The sequence below is a fragment of the Somniosus microcephalus genome, chromosome 10, assembly GCF_052327205.1.
Source record: "Somniosus microcephalus isolate GS21.2 chromosome 10, FLI_Smic_1.0, whole genome shotgun sequence".
In the NCBI taxonomy this organism is placed as follows: domain Eukaryota; kingdom Metazoa; phylum Chordata; class Chondrichthyes; order Squaliformes; family Somniosidae; genus Somniosus; species Somniosus microcephalus.
This window is the reverse complement of record NC_140996.1, coordinates 23,027,492-23,052,918: the sequence shown is the minus strand read 5'-3', so window position 1 is coordinate 23,052,918 and position 25,427 is coordinate 23,027,492. Positions and strand designations below refer to the sequence as shown.

At 45.6% G+C, this 25,427-nt stretch overlaps 1 protein-coding gene across 5 annotated transcripts in view; it reads left to right on the top strand.

Moving 5' to 3' along the window:
* Positions 1–9,054, top strand: part of klf12b (Kruppel like factor 12b) — a 301,662-nt gene extending 292,608 nt beyond the window's left edge. For all 5 annotated transcript variants that reach the window (XM_085998493.1, XM_085998489.1, XM_085998491.1 and 2 more), the window contains one exon: positions 8,168–9,054. In XM_085998493.1, the coding sequence (XP_085854619.1) occupies positions 8,168–8,349 (182 nt within the window). In that variant the 3' untranslated portion in view covers positions 8,350–9,054. The remainder of the gene's footprint in view (positions 1–8,167) is intronic.
* Positions 9,055–25,427: the final 16,373 nt, after the last annotated feature.

Sequence of the window (25,427 nt, the reverse complement as noted above, 5' to 3'; positions counted from 1 at the left end):
ACAGCATTGGTAGCAGTGACCACCACACAGTCACTGTAGAGACAAAGTCCCGTCTTCACACTGAGGACACCCTCCATCGTGTTGTGTGGCACTGTGATGAAATATATGTCTTCATCAGCCCCTGTGTTTTACCTGCATTGTATTGTGTGTACCGCCCCCTTTTCCCCTATTGTGTGTATTGGCTCCGCCCCTGTCTTTTGTCATATAAAGGTCTCAAGAGCTGTATGAGTCATTCTGCCAGACGAATCCGATGTGGAATGACGTGCAATGTTCTTAGCGATTAAAAGCCTTCAGTTGAATCCTTTAACTTCTTGTCTTTGAGTTATTGATGGCACATCAATTTTAATCGCTAAAACACCAAGATGGATCGACTCCTGAAACCAGAGCGCTTGGATCTGGACCCCCATGCCACAGATGCAGCCACACAGTTCGGACACTGGTTCCAATGCTTCGAATTTTTCATTGAAACCTCAGCCACCGCCATCGCAGCCGCGACCGCCACCGGAGACGTGAAACTGGGAATCCTGCGAAACCGGGTGAGTCATCGGGTCTCCCCTCTCATCCGAGATGCCACCAGCTACGAGGATGCCTGCACCATTCTGAAGGCCCACTACGTGCGGCCAATAAACGAGGTGTACACCAGGTATCTTCTGACTACTCGCACGCAGCGGCATGGTGAGTCACTAGAGGACTTCATGCTAAGCCTAAAAGTACTGGGCAGAGACTGTAACTGTAAGGCCGTGTCTGCCACCGTGTACACGGAGGAGCTGATCCGAGACTCCTTTATTGCGGGCCTCAGTTCAAATTACATTCGGCAGAAACTGTTTGAAAAGGAGGGACTGGACTTAAAACAGGCTATGGGCATAGCGCGATCGCTGGATATGGCCCAGAGGAACTCTGAATCCTGTTCCTCAGGCCACGCGGCCCACTCCGCCTCGTGCGCACCGTGGGGGCCGCCATCTTGGAAGCCATCTTCACCTCCCAGGTCTCAGGCCAGCCCAGCACCGTCGGAGCCCCAGCCTCCACCCAGGAGCCCCACTACTGCCGCGATGCATCGGGGCCCGAAATGCTACTTCTGCGGCCAGGACAAACACTCCAAGCATCTGTGCCCAGCGAAGGGCACCACCTGTTTTAAATGCGGGAAGAAAGGACATTTCAGTAAAGCCTGCAGAGGGAACCCCGCCTCCAACTCCGCCACCGCCGCGTGCGCGCCGTGGGGGCGGCCATCTTGGATGCCATCTTGTCCACCCTCATGGAGTCCACCATCTTGTCCCGACTACACGGACCCCCAGGACCCACTGGTGGTCTCAATCACAGTGGATCAATCCAGGCCGCATCCGTTGTCTAGATCGATGATGGACATAGAGGTAAACGGGAACAAGGTTAAATGCTTGATTGACTGCGGGAGCACCGAAAGCTTTATTCATCCTAGCCTGGTAAAACGACTTTCACTAACGATAGTCCCTACACAGGGCAAAATCGCCATGGCTGATAAGACTCATACCTCAAAAATTACAGGTTTCTGCGCGGTTATGTTGTCGGTAAAAGGCACTGATTACAGAGATTTTAAAGTGTTGATAATGCCAGATCTCTGTGTGAGCGTGATCTTGGGTCTGGACTTCCAGTGCCATCACCAAAGTATCACGCTTACCTACGGTGGGTCCCAGCCGCCCCTCACAGTGTGCGGTCTGGCTACCCTGAAGGTCAAGCCGCCCTCTCTGTTCGCCAACCTCGCACCCAACTGTCGACCCATAGCGACCAAGAGTAGGCGGTACAGCTGGGAGGACAGACGGTTCATTGCGTCTGAAGTAGAAAGACTCAAGCGGGAGGCTATCATCGAATGCAGTACCAGCCCGTGGCGCGCCCAGGTAGTAGTAGTTAAGGGTAGCGAAAAGAAGCGGATGGTGATAGATTATAGCCAGATGGTTAATCTATACACCCAGCTAGACGCCTACCCTCTGCCCCGCATAGCGGATATGGTTAACCAAATTGCGCAATACCGGGTGTTTTCCACCATCGACCTAAAATCGGCATACCACCAGCTCCCCATTAGGCCGGAGGACCGTCCATACACCGCCTTCGAGGCGAACGGACGCCTCTACCACTTCCTAAGAGTCCCCTTTGGGGTAACGAATAGGGTCTCGGTCTTCCAGCGGGAGATGGACCGCATGGTCGATGAGAACCAGTTAACAGCCACCTATCAATACCTAGACAACGTCACCATCTGCGGCCACGACCAGCAAGACCAGGACTCGAACCTCGCGAGATTTCTGAAAACTGCCCTCAGACTCAATCTCACCTACAACGAGGATAAGTGTGTCTTTAGCACCACGCGCCTCTGTATCCTGGGCTGCGTGGTGGAAAACGGGGAAATCGGTCCGGACCCCGACCGATTGCGCCCCCTATGGAAGCTACCCCTACCAAACACTCCCAAGGCCCTGAAAAGGTGCCTGGGGTTTTTCTCCTATTACGCCCAATGGGTCCCCAATTATTCCAACAAGGCCCGTCCCCTCCTGAAATCAACGTCCTTCCCGCTCACGGCCAAGGCCCACGCCGCCTTCAGCAGCATTAAACACGACATTGAGAAGGCCACGCTGCGGGCAGTGGACGAAAACATCCCTTTCCAGGTCGAAAGCGATGCGTCCGACTTCGCTTTAGCAGCCACCCTCAACCAGGATGGGTGGCCCGTAGCCTTTTTCTCAAGAACCCGCCAAGGGCCCGAGATCAGGCACTCCTCGGTAGAGAAGGAGGCCCAGGCCATAGTGGAGGCAGTGCGGCACTGGAGGCACTACCTAGCCGGCAAACGCTTCACCCTGCTTACCGACCAGCGGTCGGTAGCCTTCATGTTTAACAACAAACAGAGAGGGAAGATCAAGAACGACAAAATTCTCAGGTGGCGGATCGAACTCTCCACGTTTGAGTACGACATAATATATAGGCCGGGGGCCCTCAACGAATCCCCCGACGCCCTATCACGAGGGATGTGTGCCAGCATCCAGGGGGACAGGCTACAGGGCCTCCACAATGGCCTCTGCCACCCGGGGGTCACCCGGCTATTTCACTTTATAAAATCCCGTAACCTGCCCTATTCCATCGAGGCGGTCCGGTCTATGACCAGGGACTGCCACACCTTTGCGGAATGCAAGCCCCGTTTTTACAGGCCCGACTGAGCCCACCTGATCAAAGCTACACGGCCATTTGAGCGCCTGAGCTTAGATTTCAAGGGACCACTCCCCTCCACCGACCGCAATGTGTACTTTCTCAACATTGTGGATGAGTACTCCTGCTTCCCATTCGCCTACCCCTGCCCAGACATGACCAGTGCCACGGTCACCAAGTGCCTCGGCAGCCTGTTTTGCACGTTCGGCATGCCGAACTACATCCACATTGACAGGGGGGCGTCGTTCACGAGCGACGAACTGCGCCAATACCTGCTGTCGAAGGGGATAGCCACGAGTCGGACCACTAGTTATAACCCCCGGGGTAATGGGCAAGTGGAGAGGGAGAACGCGACGGTGTGGAAGGCGGTCACCTTAGCACTAAGGTCTAAAGGCCTCCCTACCTCCCGCTGGCAAGAGGTCCTCCCAGACGTACTCCACTCGATAAGGTCGCTACTGTGTACTGCTACTAACGCCACTCCTCACGAGAAGATGTTTGTTTTTCCCCGCAAATCAACCTCGGGAGTGTCCCTACCTTCGTGGCTCTCCACCCCAGGGACAGTCCTATTACGAAAGCATGTGAGGGGCCACAAAATGGATCCCCTCGTGGAGGCAGTACACCTACTCCACGCAAACCCACAGTACGCGTACGTCAAGCACGCCGACGGGCGTGAGGACACCGTGTCCATAAAGGACCTTGCCTCGGCAGGAAGCGACGACGACCCATCCTCACCACCCCCAGAAGAACCTCCACCATCCCCAGAGGTATCCTCACCACCCCCAGAAGTACCTGCAACACCCCCAGCACATGGGTATGCCCAGGAGGGCACCACGGACTCCCGGTCGGAACCCGAGGTACTGTTGCATCGTTCAGGAAGGACTATCGCACCCCTGGACAGACTAAATCTGTAGAAGGGGTAAATGTGATGAAATATATGTCTTCATCAGCCCCTGTGTTTTACCTGCATTGTATTGTGTGTACCGCCCCCTTTTCCCCTATTGTGTGTATTGGCTCCGCCCCTGTCTTTTGTCATATAAAGGTCTCAAGAGCTGTCTGAGTCATTCTGCCAGACGAATCCGATGTGGAATGACGTGCAATGTTCTTAGCGATTAAAAGCCTTCAGTTGAATCCTTTAACTTCTTGTCTTTGAGTTATTGATGGCACATCAGGCACTACCACTGTGCTAAATGGAATAGATTCAGAACAGATCTAGCAGCTCAAAATTGGGCATCTGTGGGCCATCACCAGCAGAATTGTATTCCACCACAATCTATAACCGCATGGCCCGGCATATTACTCATTCTAACATCACCATCAAGCCAGGGAACCAACCCTGGTTCAATAAGGAGTGTAGAAGCGCATGTCATTAGCAACACCAGGCGTACCTAAAAATGAGGTGCCAACCTGGGGAAGCTGCAACACAGGACTACATGCATACTAAACAGCAGAAGCAGTATGCTATAGACAGGGCTAAGCAATCCCACTATCAACGGATCAGATCAAAGCTCTGCAGTCCCACCACACCCAGTCGTGAATGGTGGTGGACCATTAAACAAATAACGGGAGGAGGAGGCTCCATGAATATACCCATCCTCAATGATGGCGGAGCCCAGCATGCGAGTGCAAAAGACAAGGCTGAAGCATTTGCAACCATCTTCAGCCAGAAGTGCCAAGTGGATGATCCATATTGGCCTCCTCCTGAGGTCACCACCTTCACAGAAGCCAGTCTTCAGCCAATTCGATTCACTCCACGTGATCTCAAGAAACGGCTGAGCGCACTGGACACAGCAAAGGCTATAGGCCCCAACATCATCATCCCAGCTGTCGTGCTAAAGACTTGTGCTCCAGAACTAGCCGCGCCTCTAGCCAAGCTGTTCCAGTACAGCTACAACAGTGGACATCTACCCAACAATGTGGAAAACTGCCGAGGTATGCCCTGTCCACAAAAACAGGACAAATCCAATCCGGCCAATTACAGCCCCGTCAGTCTACTCTCAATCATCAGCAAAGTGACGGGAGATGTCGTCAACAGTGCTATCAAGCGACACTTACTCATCAATAACCTGCTCACTGATGCTCAGTTTGGGTTCCACCAAGACCACTCAGCTCCAAACCTCATTACAGCCTTGGTCCAAACATGGACAAAGGAACTGAATTCCAGAGGTGAGGTGAGAGTGACTGCCCGTGACATCAAGGCAGCATTTGACCAAGTGTGACATCAAGGAACCCTAGTAAAATTGAAGTCACTGGGAATCAGGGGGAAAACTCCCTGGAGTCGTACCTAGCACAAAGGACGATGGCTGTGGTTGTTGGAGGCCAATCATCTCATCCCCAGGATATTGCTGTAGGAGTGCCTCAGGGCAGTGTCCTAGGGCCAACCATCTTCAGCTGCAGGAGTGCCTCAGGGCAGTGTCCTAGGCCCAACCATCTTCAGCTGCTTCATCAATGTCCTTCCCTCCATCATAAGATCAGAAGTGGGGATGTTCGCTGATAACTGCACAGTGTTCAGTTACATTTGCAACTCCTCAGATAATGAAGCAGTCCATGCTCGCATGCAACAAAACCTGAATGACATTCAGGTTTGGGCTGATAAGTGGCAAATAATATTCGTGCCATACAAGTGCCAGCCAATGACTATCTGCAACAAGAGAGAGTTTAACTGCCGCCTCTTGACATTCAACGGCATTACCATCGCCGAATCCCCCACCATCAACATCCTGGGGGGGGGGGTCACCATTGATGAGAAAGTTAACTGGACCAGCCACATAAATACTGTGGCTACAAGAGCAGCTCAGAGACTGGGTGTTCTGCGACGAGTGTCTCACCTCCTGACTCCCCAAAGCCTTTCCACCATCTACGAGACACAAGTCAGGAGTGTGATGGAATACTCTCCACTTGCCTGGATGAGCGCAGTTCCAACAATACTCAATAAGCTCAACACCATTCTGAACAAAGCAGCCCACTTGAATGGTACCCAATCCACCAGCTTAAACATTCACTCCCTCAACCACCAGCGTACCGTGGCTGCAGTGTGTACCATCTACAAGATGCACTGCTGCAACTCGCCAAGGCTTCTTCGACAGCACCTCCCAAACCCGTGACCTCTTCCACCTAGAAGGACAAGGGCAGCAGGCGCATGTGAACACCACCACTTCCAAGTTCCCCTCCAAGTCACATACCATCCTGACTTGGAAATATATCACCGTTCCTTCATCGTCGCTGGGTCAAAATCCTGGAACTCCCTCCCTAACAGCACTGTGGGAGTACCTTCACCACACAGACTGCAGTGGTTCAAGAAGGCAGCTCACCACCACCTTCTCAAGGGCAATTAGGGATGGGCAATAAATGCTGGCCTTGCCAGCGACACCCAGATCCCAGGAATGAATTTTTTTTAAATAATGTAGGGCAGAAAATACTCATTGCTGGTTCAGTATTCATTCTGCCCATTTCAGACTCTAATATGCTGTCATCCCATTATGTGCTTTATAAAATATCAAATGGTGGAATTTAATTCCGTCTTTCAAGGATAGTCAATTACAATTATTCAAAACTGAACAATGAGTAATCAGAACTTTGCTAAAAATATTATTCCTTATCTAGTATTTCAACTACAATTTCATTTGTTTATAGATCATTCTAAAAGGCTTGACTTCACACAAACATTCTACATTTAATCCAATACAATGATCCCATAATAAAATAAATGAACGCATGCTCAATCGATCAGCGTCGCTCTGTGTTCTGAATTAAGAATTGTAGCAGCATTTGGTAATCAATTAATTGACCTGCCTTTTGAAAATTAAATGCGTTTGTTTTTCTGAAAACTGTAACCAGAGGACACAGATTGAAGATAACTGGCAAAAGAACCAGGGAGGAAGAGAAGGAGAATTTTTTTTTTTATGGAGCAATTCTGGAAAGCACTGCTTGAAAGGGTGGTAGCAGCAGATTCAATAGTAACTTTCAAAAGGGAATTGGATATTTTGAAGAGGAACAATTTACAGGGCCATGGGGAAAGAGCAGGGACATGGGACTAATTGGGTAGCTCGTTCAAAGAGCTGGCACAGGCATGATGGGCCGAATGGCCTCCTTCTGTGTTGTATGATTCGATGAGATTTTCTTCTAAAATATATTCTGATGATGATTTCAATATTAGAATTAATGGAATATTTTCACTTTGCAGCGAGATTGTCTTCAGTAGTGACTACATGATGTTGTTTACTTGTTCTGGACCGATGGACTATTTTATGTGCAGATAACACCCTCTGGTGGTGGTTATGTGTTAGCAGTGTGTTTGTATGAAGCAGAGGTCATTTGACCTTTGTTCCTTTCTTCCTGTGTGAGGTCATTTGACCTTTGTTCCTTTTTTCCTGAGAGAGGTCATTTGACCTTCGTTCCTTTTTTCCTGAGAGAGGTCATTTGACCTTCGTACCTTTCTTCCTGTGTAACCCAGGAAGTAGAATTCCAGGAAGAACCTGGCAGTAATGGAGGATTACATGAGGGTTTCACAATCCAATGTAATCTGATTTCATATGTTAGGCCAAGCGCAATATCTGTGAGTATCTTTGTTTGTTAGCATAATAGCAACGTTGTCAGAGTAGTATTTTGATAACACTATGTTTATAAAAGGTTAATATTTGATAGTTACAGAAGTGAGTCCAAATGTTAGTTAGTTATACAATTAATCTATTCTACTGTTGTAAATATGTTATATCTTATGTAATATCGAATGTATAGTACTTAGTTTATGTACAAAACATACTTTGTCTTTGTTTACAGTTTCACAAAAATTGTTCAAGTAAAGGCTTCAAACAGCAAACGGCTTCACGAAGAATTATTTTGAATAAGTGTTTAACTTGCTGGATAACTAGATAGGAGCATGTCTAGCGCGGCCAGTACATTACTTAAACTTCTTTTAAAAAAAGTTGCCGCCACCTTTATAGGCACCTATATTACCAGAAAAATGTTGCCATTAATTTTAACTCACAACTTCTTTTACCCTTATTTTTAGGTGAAAAACCTTACAAATGCACATGGGAAGGCTGTACGTGGAAATTTGCTCGTTCGGATGAGCTGACCAGGCACTACCGCAAGCACACGGGGGTAAAACCCTTCAAGTGTGCAGACTGTGACCGCAGTTTCTCTCGCTCAGATCACCTGGCACTGCATCGTCGAAGACACATGCTTGTTTAAAGGTGTTTTGAAGAACAATGGGGCATCAGAGCAGGATCTCTTCCAGACCCCAGAATTCAGCTGGGCTGAATTATCAAGAGTATTGATCGAGGACATCTCCAATTGTCCAAAAGGAGAAAAAGATAAAGAGCACTCTAATCTTTCCTGCTGCTGACAGTCAAAAACGACTGTCAGTGATTTGGCAATTACGATTATTATTTCAGTTTGGCCTGCGTTATTGTCCAAGGCTTTTCATAATGAGTTGGTGCATTTTTAAAAAAAAATAGTTCTCAGATTTTAAATCAATTTGTCTTTACTACAATTCTTCAACTACTGGATAAACATATAGCAACCGGCCAGTATTTAGTGCTAAATGTTAGCTCAGAACATAATTTAACCTATCATTTCTATTTCCATTTATTCTTTTTTTGTATGAGTTCAGAAAGCTCTGCCTCATACAGACCTCATTTGAAAAATGAAAAGAGGAAAAAAAAGAGAGGATAAAGACTTGGTGATATTTTCCTCTACCGTATACACAAGCCTCAAGATGCAGTGAATGGAGGATAATACAGCCCTTACATAGTGAATTCAATTACACGTCAGTAGCGGTGTTATGGATCATGATGGACTGGTCATTATTCTGCAAGAGTCAATCAAACCCCTCCTTTAGTTGAAGAATTACTCAGCTGCAGTGATCTCTACTCTGGGTTGCATAAATAAACTGAGGGGGCGGGTGGAGTGGGGGGGGGGGGTGGTGGGGGGGATAGAGGCAGTACGGCTTCAGTGACTTGTTATACGCCATAGTACGCTATAACTTGGTGTTATGCTTTTCGAATATCCTGCCACCTGCATGTCTGCACTCACCAGGGAATGTGCATTTCTCACTGGAACCACATTGTTCCTGTTTTATTTTTCTTTAAATTATGTAGGGATGTATCATATAGTGTTGACGAAATGTATGAACTAACCATCTGATGTGCAAATTAGCAACGTGGATTTTTTTGGGGGGGGCGGCAAAGGGTTATTGGTTCTTTGATCCGTTAATTAGGTAAGAGGTCCTATTAGAAGCCTATAGGTTCTATCCTTGTAATAGTTTTAATCACATTCAATGGACTATCATAAATACCTGAAGCCTTATTTCTTTTTAATTGTGTTTTCATCAGCAAATATCATCTAGCAGAACTATGGCATAAAAATGGAGGTATTATATTGACCCGATAATATTCAAAAGCAAATTTACCATTAAGTGCAGTGTTACATTGGCCTCTAAGGATAATAGTAGGGGCAACATATAACAAAATCCTTTTATACTTAGACAATCCAATGTCTATTTGTTGGAATGTCATTAATGCCATATTAGGGAAGTGACAGAGTTGTGTGAGGTTTAACACGCCACCTGCCACATCATCTTTCACAACTGTGCCATTTGAATCAAGCAGAGTTGTGAATTTCCCCATCTATTGGTTGCTGGCACCGTCCATTAGATCACATAATACTCCACATGAAATGCAAGGTGAAAATAGGAAGAGGTTCTGCAGATGACAGGCAGAGGTGATGGGGAGGAAATGAGAAGTTCATTATAGTGAATCATTGCTTAAGACTACCAGTGAAGAAGTTGCTGCAGCTCTCCAGAGCATCAGTCATTACTAAGAATTATATATTGCAGTGTATTACTGTACAAATTAGAAGTGCATGGATTAGACTCCTTTTTCTTAACAAGGAAACGGCCAACAATAAGTTGTTAGTTAAGTAAGAGTTAAGGTCCACCTTGCTGAGTTTCAGTTACAGCACCTAACGATAATGTTCCTTGCGTATAGTAGGCCTTTTTTAAGTGATCACTGTCTTAATCATACAGTCACAGTTAAACTCTTTCACCTCACTGTTGGGGAAACCACACGAGTTTTCTACGAGTGTTTATCCATATTTTCTTGACTGCTTCAAATTTACTTTTTAAAATCATATGTACAGTAGATGACAGTTCATTCCACTCATCTGCTTTAAGACAGCAATACTTCTAGGGAAAAAAGAAATCAAAATCAAAAAAAGACTGATAAGCACAGCACTGAGCTGTTCTTGTTGATATTTGAAGCCTGCCAGTAGCATCTTCTAACCTGATTAATGTGACGTTATACCATATGAAGAAGAAAAGGAAGAGTTGGAGGTGTCTTTCTTCTGATATGCTGATTTCTATTTGTCTTTTCGACGAGACAATATGTTTGTACAAATGTGAAATTGGAATACTAATAGTGCAGAGTTCATTCTTGTGTTGCACAAACTCTCAATAATGTTGAAAGTATTAAACCCCTCCCCCTCACAGGGCAGTATACTTCAAGGAATAAACTGTTGGCCTTCATGGTGAACCTGACTGAAGCACCCACAGTAAGAGACAGAACCATTGTCTTTAACATCTCCGTTTTCTCACTCCAAATTCTACAGTTTTGCTCAACAGCAGCCCATCTTGTGAAACTGTCGGAATACCCATTCCACATATATTGGTAAAATACTTGCGTTAATAAAACTGTAAGTGTTTTGATAAAATATGCATTAACAAAACAAAATTCTGCTATAACCTTGCATTTTGTAAAGCAAAAAAAAAAAAATTCAGTGAAGGCAAAGGGTTAAAGTTGCACCTTAAAGTCCAAGAGATGAAGGTATGATTTCTTGAAGATGGATACTGTCCTTAAAAATTACCAGCTCCTTTCGAAGACACAACGTCTTGCACTTTGAATTAGCCTCAGTTAAGAAAAAGATTTATACAGGGATTAACTTCCAAACTCTCAAAAACCATTCTGATATTTCACTGTACTAGTTGGGACATCTATTTTAAATATAATGTATTATATGTGGAGAGTTCAAAGTATTTTGAGAGTCATAGTTTTACATAGGCTGTAAATAGTGGTGTGGGGGAGAAACTAAATTGGAAGGCTTCTAATTTTAGTCCTAAGTGCACCCAGTAAATTTTGCGAATGAAATATACAAATTGGCTGATTTATGAAAGGACTTGCGTTAATCCTGCAATAGTTTTTAAACCCCAGTGTTTCCTTCTTTAAAAATAAATCCGAGTTTTGAATCTTCTGAAGAAGATTTTTTTTCTTGTTCTTTGTACACTATTTAGTTCAGGCAATAAGTATGTGACACGTTTACTAACATTTATGTAAGTGTTGTTCTTGTATTTATGTACAATGTATGTATTGTAAATATATTCAGAGCTTGTCATTTTACTGTAAAATGATGGTATCACCCAAAAATGTAAAGGGAGTCCCTGTAATGAAATTCTGTGAGAGGATGTTCTGTTTTTGCCCCAAGTCTCTTCTGAAAGACATAAATGAACAAGTGTTTAGTTTTCCATGTGTCCCAAAACTTCTCCATCAGTGCTTCGCGTTTCTGTATTCAACTTCCCCATGAGCTGAGCTGTGAATTGAAGAACTATAGTACACATCTTTAAACGTATGCATTTGTAATTACCTGAATTATGAATGGAGGCATGAAGGTTAAATAAAGTTGCTTTTGTATGTAACAAATCCAATGAACTCTTGGAAGAGTCACAGCAGACTACAGGAATGGCGGAAAATCCGTGTGGAATTAAACATACACAGATGCACATACATTTTAGAAGCACATTGAATGTTCAACTGACGTGGGACAAATGCAAATTCATTGTTTACTTTTTTATTTTAAATTGTTCATTCTAACATGGGAGAGTAGCAAATGTGCCATCTGCTCTCTGAAGGGTATCTCTGGTGAAAGGTATGTTGCAGAGGGTATGTTATATTTGTTTCTACAATAGGGAAGAGGTTTAAGCAATAGATGCCAGAAAGTGGCTGCAGTGATTCCGAGTGCATCCTACATCTAAGAGATGTTTTGATATATTCTGCTCCACAGTGAACATCCTTGTTATTTATATTCTGCTCCACAGTGAACATCCTTGTTATTTACAGCAGAGATGAACTCTTTTCTGCATCATTGCAGTATCACAGCTAGTGGCTACATCACAATGGTGTCCTGCATGAAAAGATGCTCCCAAGCATTTGGATTAATGTAATCATGTTCTGATAGTTTATGTAATGGTAGACACAACACCAAGGAAGAGTTTGGAGACAAAGTTCTAATGTCATAAAACACAGCACTGAAGCTGGAGTGATTTGTAAGCATCAGCCTTACATACAAGTTAGACTATAATCTTGAAATCACTCCCTGGTATCTTGAATTCTGCAAAAGCACATGCGGTTTCATTTTGTGTATTCAGTTTTGTGTCTGCTTTTGTGCCAGTTGTGGCCGTCAGTGGGAATGCAGACTCTCAGTGCGCTCTGTGTCTGATCCACGATTACATTTATACAACAACTTGCAATTATATAGCACCTTTAACATAGTAAAAACGTCCCAAAGCACTTGTATATACAGCATTACCAATTGCAATGATTATCAAAAAATACTGTGCAGTTGATTACCAGTAAACTCACTCTCTATCGCCGGTATATTCACACTTACTGGGTTGCCAGAAGCCAACAATTCAAATGTATTTTCTGATCGGAATGTAAGTTTTGTCACAGAGCAGCCATGTCAAGGAATGGGATACTCTGTCCAGTACAGAATAGTGATGAAGTTTATTTGCTGTATTTCGTAGTTTATATATGGATTAGCAACAATCAGTGGCAAGATAAGAGCGTTCTCTCAAGATAAAAGAAAGAACTTGCATTTATATAGTGCCTTTCACAACCCCAGGACATCCCGAAGCACTTTACAGCCAATCAAGGGATATGGGGATCGGGCGGGAAAGTGGAGTCGAGGTTGATGATCAGCCATGATCTTATTGAATGGCAGAGCAGGATCGAGGGGCCGTATGGTCTACTCCTGCCCTTATTATATTCTTAATCACTGTTGTAAAGTAGGAAACGCGACAGCCAATTTATGCACAGCACTCAAGTTCTGGAATGTGGAAAGTATAGTGAAGCATCAGCCAAGATTACTGTTTTGTGCAAGCTGGTGCAACATAGATCTCCCAGGAAATACCAACAGTTGGCATGGAAATTCATTTGAAGTCAAATTCAGTGGTTAATTAGTTTGATGGTCAGACAGTCCCAATTTAAATTTAATGGGGGTGAAAGTCATCCTTGGCAGTAGTGCGAGAAACACATCAAGTTTTACATTCTGCCTGATTTTCTTTGAAAAGAAAAGACAAACTTCACACCTAATGAAACTAATCAGTTTGGAAAGCACATCTAAGCTAGTGGTTTAAAATCCTTCAATAAATCAAAGGCTGTCACGCAGCACCGAACAGAGTTCTGATTGGTATAATTGAGAGATGTATGTGTATTTTTTGAAGCTGCCCAATGCACGATTCGGACCATTGATAAACGTCTTTGCTAGTCAATGGTCTGTTTGCCTCAGTTACAGTGACTTAAGGTACTCAAGAACACGGAGAAAGAGGAGCAACACAAGACTAGAGCAGCCTGCATATACAGTGCAAACAAATATTTCTCCTAGATCTCTAGCCTGGAGACATGGGATTAGAGTACATTTCAGAGGACTAACATTTAGGAATGGAAGGCAATTACATAGAATTTACAGCACAGAAACAGGCCATTTGGCCCAACTGGTCTATGCTGGTGTTTATGCTCCACACGAGCCTCCTCCCACCCTACATCATCAAACACTATCTGCATAGATTTCTCCCGCATGTGTTTATCCAGCTTCCCCTTAAATACATCTATACTATTCACCTCAACCACTCCATATGGTAGCAAGTTCCACATTCTAACAACTCCCCGGGTAAAGAAGTTTCTCCTAAATTCCTTATTGGATTTATAAAAGTGACTATCTTATATTTCTGACCTCTAGTTGACAGGATTTCATACACCATCACTTTTTTTTTGTGCGTGTGGGGAAGGGAAAGGGAATAAAAGGTTGTCTCGTGCAACGCACTGATGTTGGGAGGACACAGTCTTGTCATGATTCTGCACGTGGCTATTCCTTGACCTCGACTAGGCCATCAGAGAAGGGAACCAAGCAAAGGGCAGGTGCTTCCCCACTGAGGAGAGAGGCAGGAAAATTAAAGAATCTTCCAGGCAACTGACCTGCTTCCAAGCCTGTTCCAATGTTGGTTTTTGAGCTTACTGATTCTGACGAAAGGTCATCGACCTGAAACATTAACTCCGTTCCTCTCTCCCACAGATGTTACCTGACCTGCTGAGTGTTTCCAGCATTTTATGTGTTTATTTCAGTTTCAGCTTTCCAGTATCTGCCACACTTTGCTTTTGTTTTAAACTTATTTTCAGATGAGACGTTAAACCGAGGCTCCGTCAGCTCGCTCAGGTGGACGTAAAGGATTCCATGGCACTATTTCGAAGAAGAGCAGGGGAGTTCTCCCCGGTGTCCTGGCCAATTTTTATCCCTCAACCAACATCGAAACAGATTATCTGGTATTATTATTACATTGCTGTTTGTGGGAGCTTGCTGTGCTCAAATTGGCTGCTGAAGTTCCTACATTACAACAGTGACTACACTTCAAAAGTACTTCATTGGCTGTAAAGCGCTTTGGGACGTTCTGCGGTTGTGAAAAGCGCTAGAAAAATGCAAGTCTTTCTTTCTTTACTGCTGGGAGCCAGTTTGAAAGTACCATTAAAGAAAGGATTGAATGCAGATTGGTTACCTGGAAGATTTTTGTTTAAATGAGTTAATCTCATACAGAAACAATTTCTGTCACATGAACAAATAAGCCTAAAGAGCACGGTAACATTACAGCAGAGACCTAAAATAGGACAACAATGGACAAAGCAAGTAACCACAGTCTTAATCCTCCATATGCAAATATTGTGTTGAATGGAAAGGTAAGAGGGAAATATACTTATGCAGACTCAAAAAAACACCAGGAACAATCACACAGAACCTGCAGCAACTTGATGAAAGCTTCTAAGGCTAACATATCCAAGTTCTGTTGCAACAGAATCTACCACTTTGACGGATTGCCATACTGTTAAGAACAGGAAGCTTGTGATACATGCCAGTGCCAGAAGGAAACATCCATCCACAGACTAACACTGCCTAGCAAGCTGCCTTCGTATTGAATAATGCTGGTCTTCAGGGGTAACTCAACAGTTGGGAGAAGCTCTAGGATCACTGCCCGTCTTGTTAATTTACTATTAACCATGACTGACGTGTTGCATTTAAACTAAACCAGCATCGGCAAAGGAAGGAGTTGGAGAAGAGGGTAATTTCATGACCAGACCAAGAAAAAAAAAATGCCTCACGCTTCTGGCTCAGGCAAGTGTCCCCATGGTTACGGGGATGGTCAACCCTGCTGGATTCAGCAGGGTTGGCTTATTTAAATAATTTGCCGAAGCTTCCTGTGCATACAGGGAGTGCTGAGTCTCGAGCGGAGTGGGCGGGCAGCACAGAGATAGAATCTGAAATGAAGATGGCCGGAGCAGTTGCAAGAACTGCCCCCTTCACTGGAATAGACGGTGCTCGGAGAAGTAGCGGTTTTGCGGCAGAGGGGAACCCTCCTCATACAGTGACTGTGCCCCGAGCACGGCAGGAGATGGCAGGGTAAATGCAACGTCCCACATCCGTCGGTCCAAGGTGCTAATGTGCAAAAGGTTTTCAGGGCTGAGGAAGAGTGCGAAGGTAAACTTCAATAAATGCTGTCCACGGGAGGGGGGAAGGAATGTCTTTACTGTGCTTGTCACAAGTGCTCAGCCCACAGCACGTTGCCACATCAGCAATGCTCCGGCACCAATGCTGCAGCTCCAACTTGGTGCCAAATGAAGGCCAAGGCTTTCTTTCACTCAACAACAAGAACTTGCATTTATATAGCATCTTTAATGTAGTCAAACCTCCCAAGGTGCTTCACAGGAGTGTTATCAGACCAAATTTGACACCAAGCCATGTAAAGAGATATTAAAAGAAAGAAAGACTTGCATTTCTATAGCGCCTTTCACGACCACTGGACATCTCAAAGTGCTTTACAGCCAATGAAGTACTTTTGGAGTGTAGTCACTGTTGTAATGTGGGAAACGCAGCAGCTAATTTACACACAGCAAGCTCCCACAAACAGCAATGTGATAATGACCAGGTAATCTGTTTCAGTGATGTTGGTTGAGGGATAAATATTGGCCAGGACACCGGGGAGAACTCACCTGCTCTTCTTTGAAATAGTGCCATGGGATCTTTAACATCCACCTGAGAGGGCAGACGGGGCCTCGGTTTAACGTCTCATCCAAAAGACAGCACCTCCGACAGTGCAGCGCTCCCTCAGCACTGCACTGTCAGCCTAGCTTTATGTGCCCAAGTCCCTGGAGTGGGACTTGAACCCACAACCTTCTGGACTCAGGTGAGTGTGGCTACCAACTGAGCCACAGCTGACATGGCAATAGGTGACCAAAAGCTTGGTCAAAGAGATAGGTTTTAAGGAGCGTCTTAAAGGAGGAGAGAGAGGCAGAGAGGTTTAGGGAGGGAATTCCAGAGCTTAGGGCCTAGGCAAATGAAGACGCGGCCGCCAATGGTGGAGTGAAGGAATCGGGGACTCACACAACTGTTGCATGTATTCTCACCCACAAACCTTGGCTGCTCAAACTACCATCTACACCTCCTTTCAGATGGGCTAAATGTTGGGCATAGGGCTGCGGCCAGCCTGCCATACTCACGCTGCTTACACCGAGTGCACTGAGGCCAACTGATCTGATTCCGTGGTCACTGCTCATTGTTGACAAGGAGCCACTTCCCAAACTGCATTTACAGGGAAGTACATTTAAGCTCTGGAAATGAGCAGCAATAAACAAAGATAAGAGAATGTTTCATTGTACTGCTAGATCAGTGAAGTACAAGTTGGAGAATGTCATGTTCAAACTGTGCACTGCCTTAGTCAAACCACATATTTAGTATAAAATAAAAACAGAAAATGCTGGATATACTCAGCAGGTCAGACAGCATCTGTGGAGAGAGGAACAGAGTTGTAGGGGGCGATATTCCCAGCCCCGGGGAGGCGGGTATGGAGGCGGGATTGCTGGGAAAATGGCAGAATCTGGGAGCGGGTACCCATCCTGCCCCCAACCGGCCTCCATGCCATCTTCCCAGGAGGCGGGTACCCGACCCACACTGGCTCCTATCTCCTCGAGGTGGGAAGTGGATTAGTGTCAATTAACTGCCTGTTAACAGGCAGTTAACAGGTAGATTTTTGGATAATACCTATTTTGAGCCCTAAAGTGTGGGCTTCCCGATGGCTCTGAACCTCGCCAGGGTCAGCGAGGTGAGCCGTGGGTCTGTGGCGGTCGGAGGGGCCGAAATGTCCGGTGTGCAGGTGAGTGATGAGTGTAAGCGTGGAGAGGTAAGTGTGTGAGGTGAGTCTAAAGTGTTTGAATAAGATTACTTACTTTTGCTTCTTCCTCCAGGCTTCATCCCTTTAGGCTGCGGAGCTGCCTCATCTCACCGGCAGAGAAAGCAGAATGGCCGCTGCATTCTTAAATGGAGCAGCCTTCTGCTTTCTGCTCAGGAAGGCTTTCTAAGTGAGCCTGTGTCCAAGGTCTCAACTTAGAAGACAGGTTGTCAGTGTTTGACAGCTTCACAGAGCTGTCAAACGATGACAATTCATCTGTCAAAAACTCTTGACAGATGAAACGTCATTCGCTGACATCATTTGCCACTGGCTTTCCCTTAATTGGCCAGCTAAGCCTGCTGGGCGGGCTTAACAAGGCCAATCAAGGGAAAATAGAGTGGGTTGGCCGGACGTCGATGGAGGCGGGATTAAAACCCGACAAGCAGCTTTCCCGCCTCCATCACGTCCCCATTGATAAAATCACCCCCAACGTTTCAGGTTGAAGATCTTTTTTCTGTTTTTATTTCAGATTTCCAGCATCCGCAGTATTTAGCTTTTGTTCACATATTTAGTAGTGCATTCAGTCTTGGTTATCGAGACACAGAGGAAGCATCCAAGTCATGGAGATGGCACAGAGAAGAGCCACAAAACTGATCCTTAGATTGAGTAGCGAGCGAAGACTGGGCAAGCAGGGATCTTCCCCTTAAAAAGGGGTGACTAAGAGGGGACCTTTTAAAAGCATACAAGATATTACACTGTATAGACAAGATAAATACAGAGCACTGCTTGAAGAATGGCAGGTTAACAGAACAAGGTGGCATAGGTTAAAACTGGCGAAAGAACAATTTAGCACAGATTGTCAGGAACACTCGTTTTGTGAAGTGCATCAACACTTGGAATAGTCTTCTGGGAAGGATAGAGGAGGTGCAAACCTTACATTTATTGAATTTAATGGCATGATAATGTGACTCAAATGTTGCAAATTCAATTTCATATTTCGGTTTTCTATTTCATGATCCAACTTTACTGAAAGATTACAATGCCATATGAATGCATACGTACAGATTCCTATTTTCATTCCTTTTTGAATGACCTGACCTTCTTGCAAACATTCTTGCAGTACCCAACAAAATGCACGTATTTGTTCCATGTTGTGCTACAGTAATCCCTGCTAAACTGCACCCATAACCGGCTAGCTGACAATCATTTTTAGTCGCTAAAATATGCTTTTTTCCTGATGGTATTCAAGTTACTGCACCTTAAAGCAAATAAAGCTAACATAAATGAAACAACCAACGATAACTAATAAAAATAGAAGCATTAAAGGCTTATAACAAACCATTGCTTGATCCAATGCTTTATGGACATTGATTATTCTCCCATGCACGGTGCCAGAATATAATACCAATTGTTACTCAAAGGTCAGATAACCGGTCCTTCCACTGTTGTCGGGAAGCCCATCTCTCTTTTCTCCTCTATCTATTCTTAGATATTTATTTGTAGCTTTACAGTCCATAAATGTTCAATTCGCAGCTTGGATAAAAAGAACCGAGTCTGCTTCCCTTGCCCAACAGCATACAATCCACCCTCTTTATAATGAAGTCCCTGGAAGCTAACAATCACGTGTTATAGTGACATCTGTGTGAAGATCCATATCATAACATAAAATGAAACATGAAAATAAAACAGAAAGGAAAATTCAGCAGCCCTATAATCAAGAGCTTTTTTTTTTAAATGAAGGAGCAGTGCCCTAGAGAAAATATTTCATCTGCAAAATTCTAATGTTAAAGCAGTGTCATACTTACCAGGATAATTCTTGTCACCTTAAGTGTTTTAAGCAAACTGCAACATTTGCATTTGTCCAACTCATAGGCTGCTTCACCTAGCCCCCGAGTTACGAACATACGAATAATGACAGGCAGGTAAAGACCCGCTGGTCTGTCGAGCCTGTCCCACACAATTTGTATCCTGATACACCTTGTGCATCACAACCTACACACTCCACCCCACCTGAATCCATGTGATCTCCTGGGAGAGGCAAAAAAAACAGATAAAAAACCCAGGCCAATTTGGGGGGGGAAAAAATCTGGGAAATTCCTCCCCGGCCCATCGAGCCGATCGAAAGTAGTCCGGGAGATCACTGTGACCCTGAATTCCCTGCAGTACCTGCCTTCTGTAGGAGGCGATCTCCACCCCAGCCGTACAATCATAGAGTCATAGAATGGTTACAGCACAGAAGGAGGCCATTTGGCCCGTCGAGCCCGTGCTGGCTCTCTGCAAGAGCAATTCAGCTAGTCTCACTCCCACGCCCTTTCCCCGTAGTCCTGCAAATCATTTCCTTCAGGTACTTATCCAATTCCCTTTTGAAAGCCGCAATCGAGTCTGCCTCCAGCACCCTCTCAGGCAGTGCGTTCCAGATCCTAACCACTCGCTGTATAAAGAAGTTTTCCCTCATGTCGCCTTTGGTTCTTCTGCCAATCACCTTAAATCTGTGTCCTCTGGTTCTCGACCCTTCCACCAATGGGAACAGTTTCTCTTTCTCTACTCTGTCTAGACCCCTCATGATTTTGAACACCTCTATCAAATCTCCTCTCAACCTTCTCTGCTCAAAGGAGAACAACCCCAGCTTCTCCAGTCTATTCACGTAACTGAAGACCCTCATCTCTGGAACCATTCTCATAAATCTTTTCTGCACCCTCTCGAAGGCCTTCACATCCTTCCTAAAGTGTGGTGCCCAGAATTGGACACAATACTCCAGTTGAGGCCAAACCAGTTTTTTATAAAGGTTCATCATACTTCCTTGCTTTTGTACTCTATGGGCTCGAATTTCATTGGGCCGTTGAGGCGGGATTGGAGGCGTGTGGGTGGTTAAAATTGCAAAAACTGGCAGGCGGGCCCAACCCTGCCTCCATCCTGCCTCCAAGCAATTTTAATTAAATCGTGTCTACTGGTCCCGTCTCCGTCCCACCTCCAAGAGGCAGGTTAGGCCGTTATGGCCCTTAACAAGCATTAAATTGCCTCTATAATGTCATTTTGATAGGCCTTGGTGATTTTAACCCTTTTCCGACGTGAAGCACGCATGTTCTGAAACATGACGGTGCAACCTGGCAGGAGCACAATTGGATTGCTGACTATTAGCTGCAGCTCCACCAATAAATAGGATATTTGATCAGCCATCATTTGCAGGTGGCAGGACTTTGTTGTCTCAGGTCTGAGGGAACTTTTAGAAGGTATAACCACAGCTGTGGAAGTTTGGAGCCTGACACCCATCTCCAGTGTTGTAGGATTCGCAAAATTGGACTTTTTATTAATAAGGGTCAAATGGCAGAAGAGGCCATGATTTTAAAGACTGTTTTAAAAGAAGCCCAGAAAAAGGGGCATACAAAATGGCCACCATACCATGTGACCAGCTTATTGGGACACTTTAAAATGGTTCCTGCGCAACCTCAGACAGCTTTGTGGATTCAACCCACAGCAAGTTCTGGAAGCCGTTTCTGAGAGAACGAAACCAGACCCACACGTATACATATGGATTAGATGCAGATCCAGTCAAGATCAGCCTGGAGACAGAGGCCATCAAAATGTTGACCCAGACAAAAGGGGACAATTTCATATCCATGAGAACAGCACCCAGGACTAGATAACGAGATCAGCAGGACATTAAAAACAATGAAGGTAATTCCAGACCAGAGATGGGCCTTTACCAGCCATTTAAGACATTTAAAAATATAATAACTACCCCGCTGTGCTCCCAGCCCGCCAAAAATAAAACAAAGACTAACCTGATTTTGGGCGGGAAGTGAAGCCTCTGAAGAAAAGGTATAACTGGAGTTACAGTTGAAGGGGGTTAGAGTTGGAGAGCTACACGGAGTCGAGCTGGAACACAGTTGCAAGCTTGGAGACAGTTGCAGCTCGTGTCGAGTTTGAATCCGGACAGCCAGAAGAAGAAAGAGGCACTCGCAGGAGGAAGAAGAAAGCCAACATCGAGAAGGCCGTCTCGAAGCCGGCGTCCCGCCCCGGGGAAACACATCGGGAGATCATCGACCATCCCCGGGCCGTTGCTGAAACGAGAGGCCATCGACCCAACTTGGGAGAAGAGACAAAAAAATAAAACCCCAAGAGAAGAAACCTTCCAGCCACCCCGGCTCGGGAGAAGAGATAAAAAGAAACTGAAGAAGCGATGGGAGCCAGCCCAAGGCTTCTCTAACCAGGGTCGAGCCGACGATCCTTGACCCCGCCGACATCCAGGCCCGCCGGTGTCCAGCCGCCCCTGACCCCCACCTCAGGAGAGAGGTGTGGCGCAGCTCGCAGGGGCTCCACGATCCACGTGGAGACGAAACGCCTGAAAGGACCAAACACAGACTCAATTTCAAAACCCTGCACTTCCTAGTGGGATTGGTGAGCATGTTTCTGGCCCTTCACAATCAGATCTAGATAGGTTTAATAAGGGGGTGGATTTAAGGGTACAATTAACATGAGTTGTTGTCCCTCGATGTTCCGTGTGTTTCCTTATTTCATGATGATCTTTGTAGAATATAAGATGTCTGTATTTGCCTTAGTTAGTACTGTGTCGTTATAATTTGTGTGTTTTTTCCCTCCCATGCACTCCCTTATCTGCTTGCATTTGATTTGATATTTTTCCTTATGCAATAAAGTTTCATTTTGTTTCATCAAACTTGGTCTACAAGAGTTTTCTCTACATTGTAGTTCCTGCACCTAAGTCCAGAGTATAGAATCTAAGGGGCGAGTGGGTCGAACCACTCAAGGTTTTACTGTGCAAGAGAGAGAGGCCTCTGGAGAGAGAAACCTCAGGGAAATCTCTCCCTTACAGTGTGACCTCCTGGGAAACCCCTCTCGCCACCTTCACTGAGCGCTTCCTCAACTGAGGCATATACCAAGTAATCCTAAGCCCTCAATGTGGAAGTCCCATTAGTGAAATGACACACGCCACAACTACAGCGGCAGCCATCAGATTTTTTATTTACAGTAATCATCTGATGGCTTTTTAACATAAAACATCACATTTCACCCAAGTGACTACCCTTGTGACTATTTGTGCATTTTCTTTCTCTTACGCATGCTCCTACGTGGTGCTTCCCCTGTGGCTTCAGCAGATGTGGAGGCCCCTTGCTCACTTTCCTGCTGCTCCTGTCTCGACACCTTTGGCGGGCGTCCTCTGGGGTTGCGAACCTGTGAGGGCTCGGCAACAGTCTGCTGCTCCTACGGCTGTGCAGGGGTTGAGACGTCGATCTCAGATGGGTGTGGACCCTGGTGGGGCTCTGACCGAGGGCTCTGCAGTGGCATGGAAGTGTGAGCGCCTGGAGAGAAGACCCCACTTTCTTGATGCCTGCCACCAACTTCCCTCTCAAGGGTCAGGTCCCCCTCAGCGCTTGCAAGTGGCTTGAGAGTACCTGGCTGCACATCAGGGGTGCCATGGGGACCCATTCCTGCACTGGCAGTCCTATTCAGAAGGACTTCCATGAAGGTCTGGTTTCTCTGTTCAATAGTCTCAACCCCTGCACAGCCGCAGGAGCAGCAGACTGTTGCCGAGCCCTCACAGTGGGTGCATTGGTTGCAATCTACCAAAATTCCCTGGATTATGGAGAGGTCTCAGCAGATTAGAAAACTGCAAATGTAACGCCCCTATTTAAGAAAGGAGGGAGAGAGAAAGCAGGAAACTATGGACCAGTTAGCCTAACATCTGTCATTTGGAAAATGCTGGTCTATTATTAAGGAAGCAATAGCAGGACATTTAGAAAATCATAATACAGTCAAGCAGAGTCAGCCTGGTTTTATGAAAGGGAAATCATGTTTGACAAATTTGATGGAGTCCTTTGAGGATGTAATGAGCAGGGTGGATAAAGGGGAACCAGTAGATGTAGTGTATTTGGATTTTCAGAAGGCATTCGATAAGGTGCCACATAAAAGATTACTTCACAAGATAAGAGCTCACGGGGTTGGGGGTAATATATTAGCATGGATAGAGGATTGGCTAACTAACAGAAAACAGAGAGTCGGGATAAATGGGTAATTTTCTGGTTGGCAAACTGTAACTAGTGGGGTGCCACAGGGATCAGTGCTGGGGCCTCAACTATTTATTATCTACATTAATGACTTGGATGAAGGGACTGAGTGTAATGTAGCCAAATTTGCTGATGATACCAAGATAGGTGGGAAAGCAAATTGTGTGGAGGACACAAAGAATCTCCAAAGGGATATAGATAGGCCAAGTGAGTGGACAAACAATTGGCAGATGGAGTATAATGTGGGAAAATGTGAGGTTATCCACTTTGGTAGGAAAAATAAAAAAACAAATTATTATTTAAATGGAGAGAGATTACAAAATGCTGCAGTACAGAGGGATCTGGGGGTCCTTGTACGTGAAACACAAAAAGTTAGCATGCAGGTACAGCAAGTAATTAGGAAGGCAAATGGAATGTTGGCCTTTTTTGCAAGGGGGTGGAGTATAAAAGTAAGGAAGTCCTGCTACAACTGTACAGGGTGTTGGTGAGATCACACCTGGAGTACTACGTAGAGTTTTGGTCTCCTTATTTAAGGAGGGATATACTTGCATTGGAGGCAGTTCAGAGAAGGTTCACGAGGTTGATTCCTGAGATGAAGGGGTTGTCTTATGAAGAAAGGTTGAGCAGGTTGGGCCTATACTCATTGGAGTTTAGAAGAATGAGAGGTGATCTTATTGAAACATATAAGATACTGAGGGGGCTTGACAGGGTAGATGCAGAGAGGATGTTTCCCCTCGTGGGGGAATCTAGAACTAGGGGGCATAGTTTCAGAATAAGGGGTCGCCCATTTAAAACGGAGATGAGGAGGAATTTCTTCTCTCAGAGGGTCATGAATCTGTGGAATTCTCTACCCCGGAGAGCTGCGGAGGCGGAGTCATTGAATATATTTAAGGTGGAGACAGACAGATTTTTGAACGATAAGGGAGTCAAGGGTTATGGGGAGCAGGCAGGGAAGTGGAGTTGAGGCCAAGATCAGATCAGCCATGATCTTATTGAATGGCGGCGCAGGCTCGAGGGGCCAAATGGACGACTCCTGCTCCTACGTCTTATGTTCTTATGTTACTGAGCGGGCGTTCAGCTTTGCAGCTCTGGCTGACTTCCCACAGATGCAGGGCATCAGCAACAGCACACATGTGGTCATGAAGGCACCTCATCATCACCCACGAGTGTTTGTGAGCCGCAAAGGCTTCCATTCCCTCAACATGCAGCTCATCTGCAACCAAAAAAGATCATCATGCATGTGTGCACCAGATTCCCTGGCAGCTGTCACGACTCTTTCGTGCTGCACCAGTCCACCCTCGCTCAGCTCTTCGCACCTCCAAACACACTTACTGGCTGGCAGCTTGGAGACAAGGGCTATCCACTGAAGACGTGGCTTATGACGCCCCTGAGGACGCCAAGTACTGAGGCCCAGGAGTGTTATAATGAGAGCCACAACTCCACCAGATGTGCCATAGAACAAGCAATAGGCATGCTGAAGATGCGCTTCAGATGCCTTGACAGATCTGGAGGAGCCCTTTAGTATGTGCCAGCCAGGGTCTCCAGAATCATCATTGTCTGCTGCGTGCTGCATAACATAGCGCAGCAGCGAGGATTGGAGCTGCAGGAGGAGCATGGCGCACAGCCTCTGAGGAGGAGGAGGAAGACGAGGAGGAGGAGGTGGGGGAAGTGGAGAAGTAACTTGAGGTGGAGATGGCACCAGCAGCGGCACACATTGCTGCCCGGGAGACCCGAGATGGCCTCATCATGGCCAGATTTACTTAACT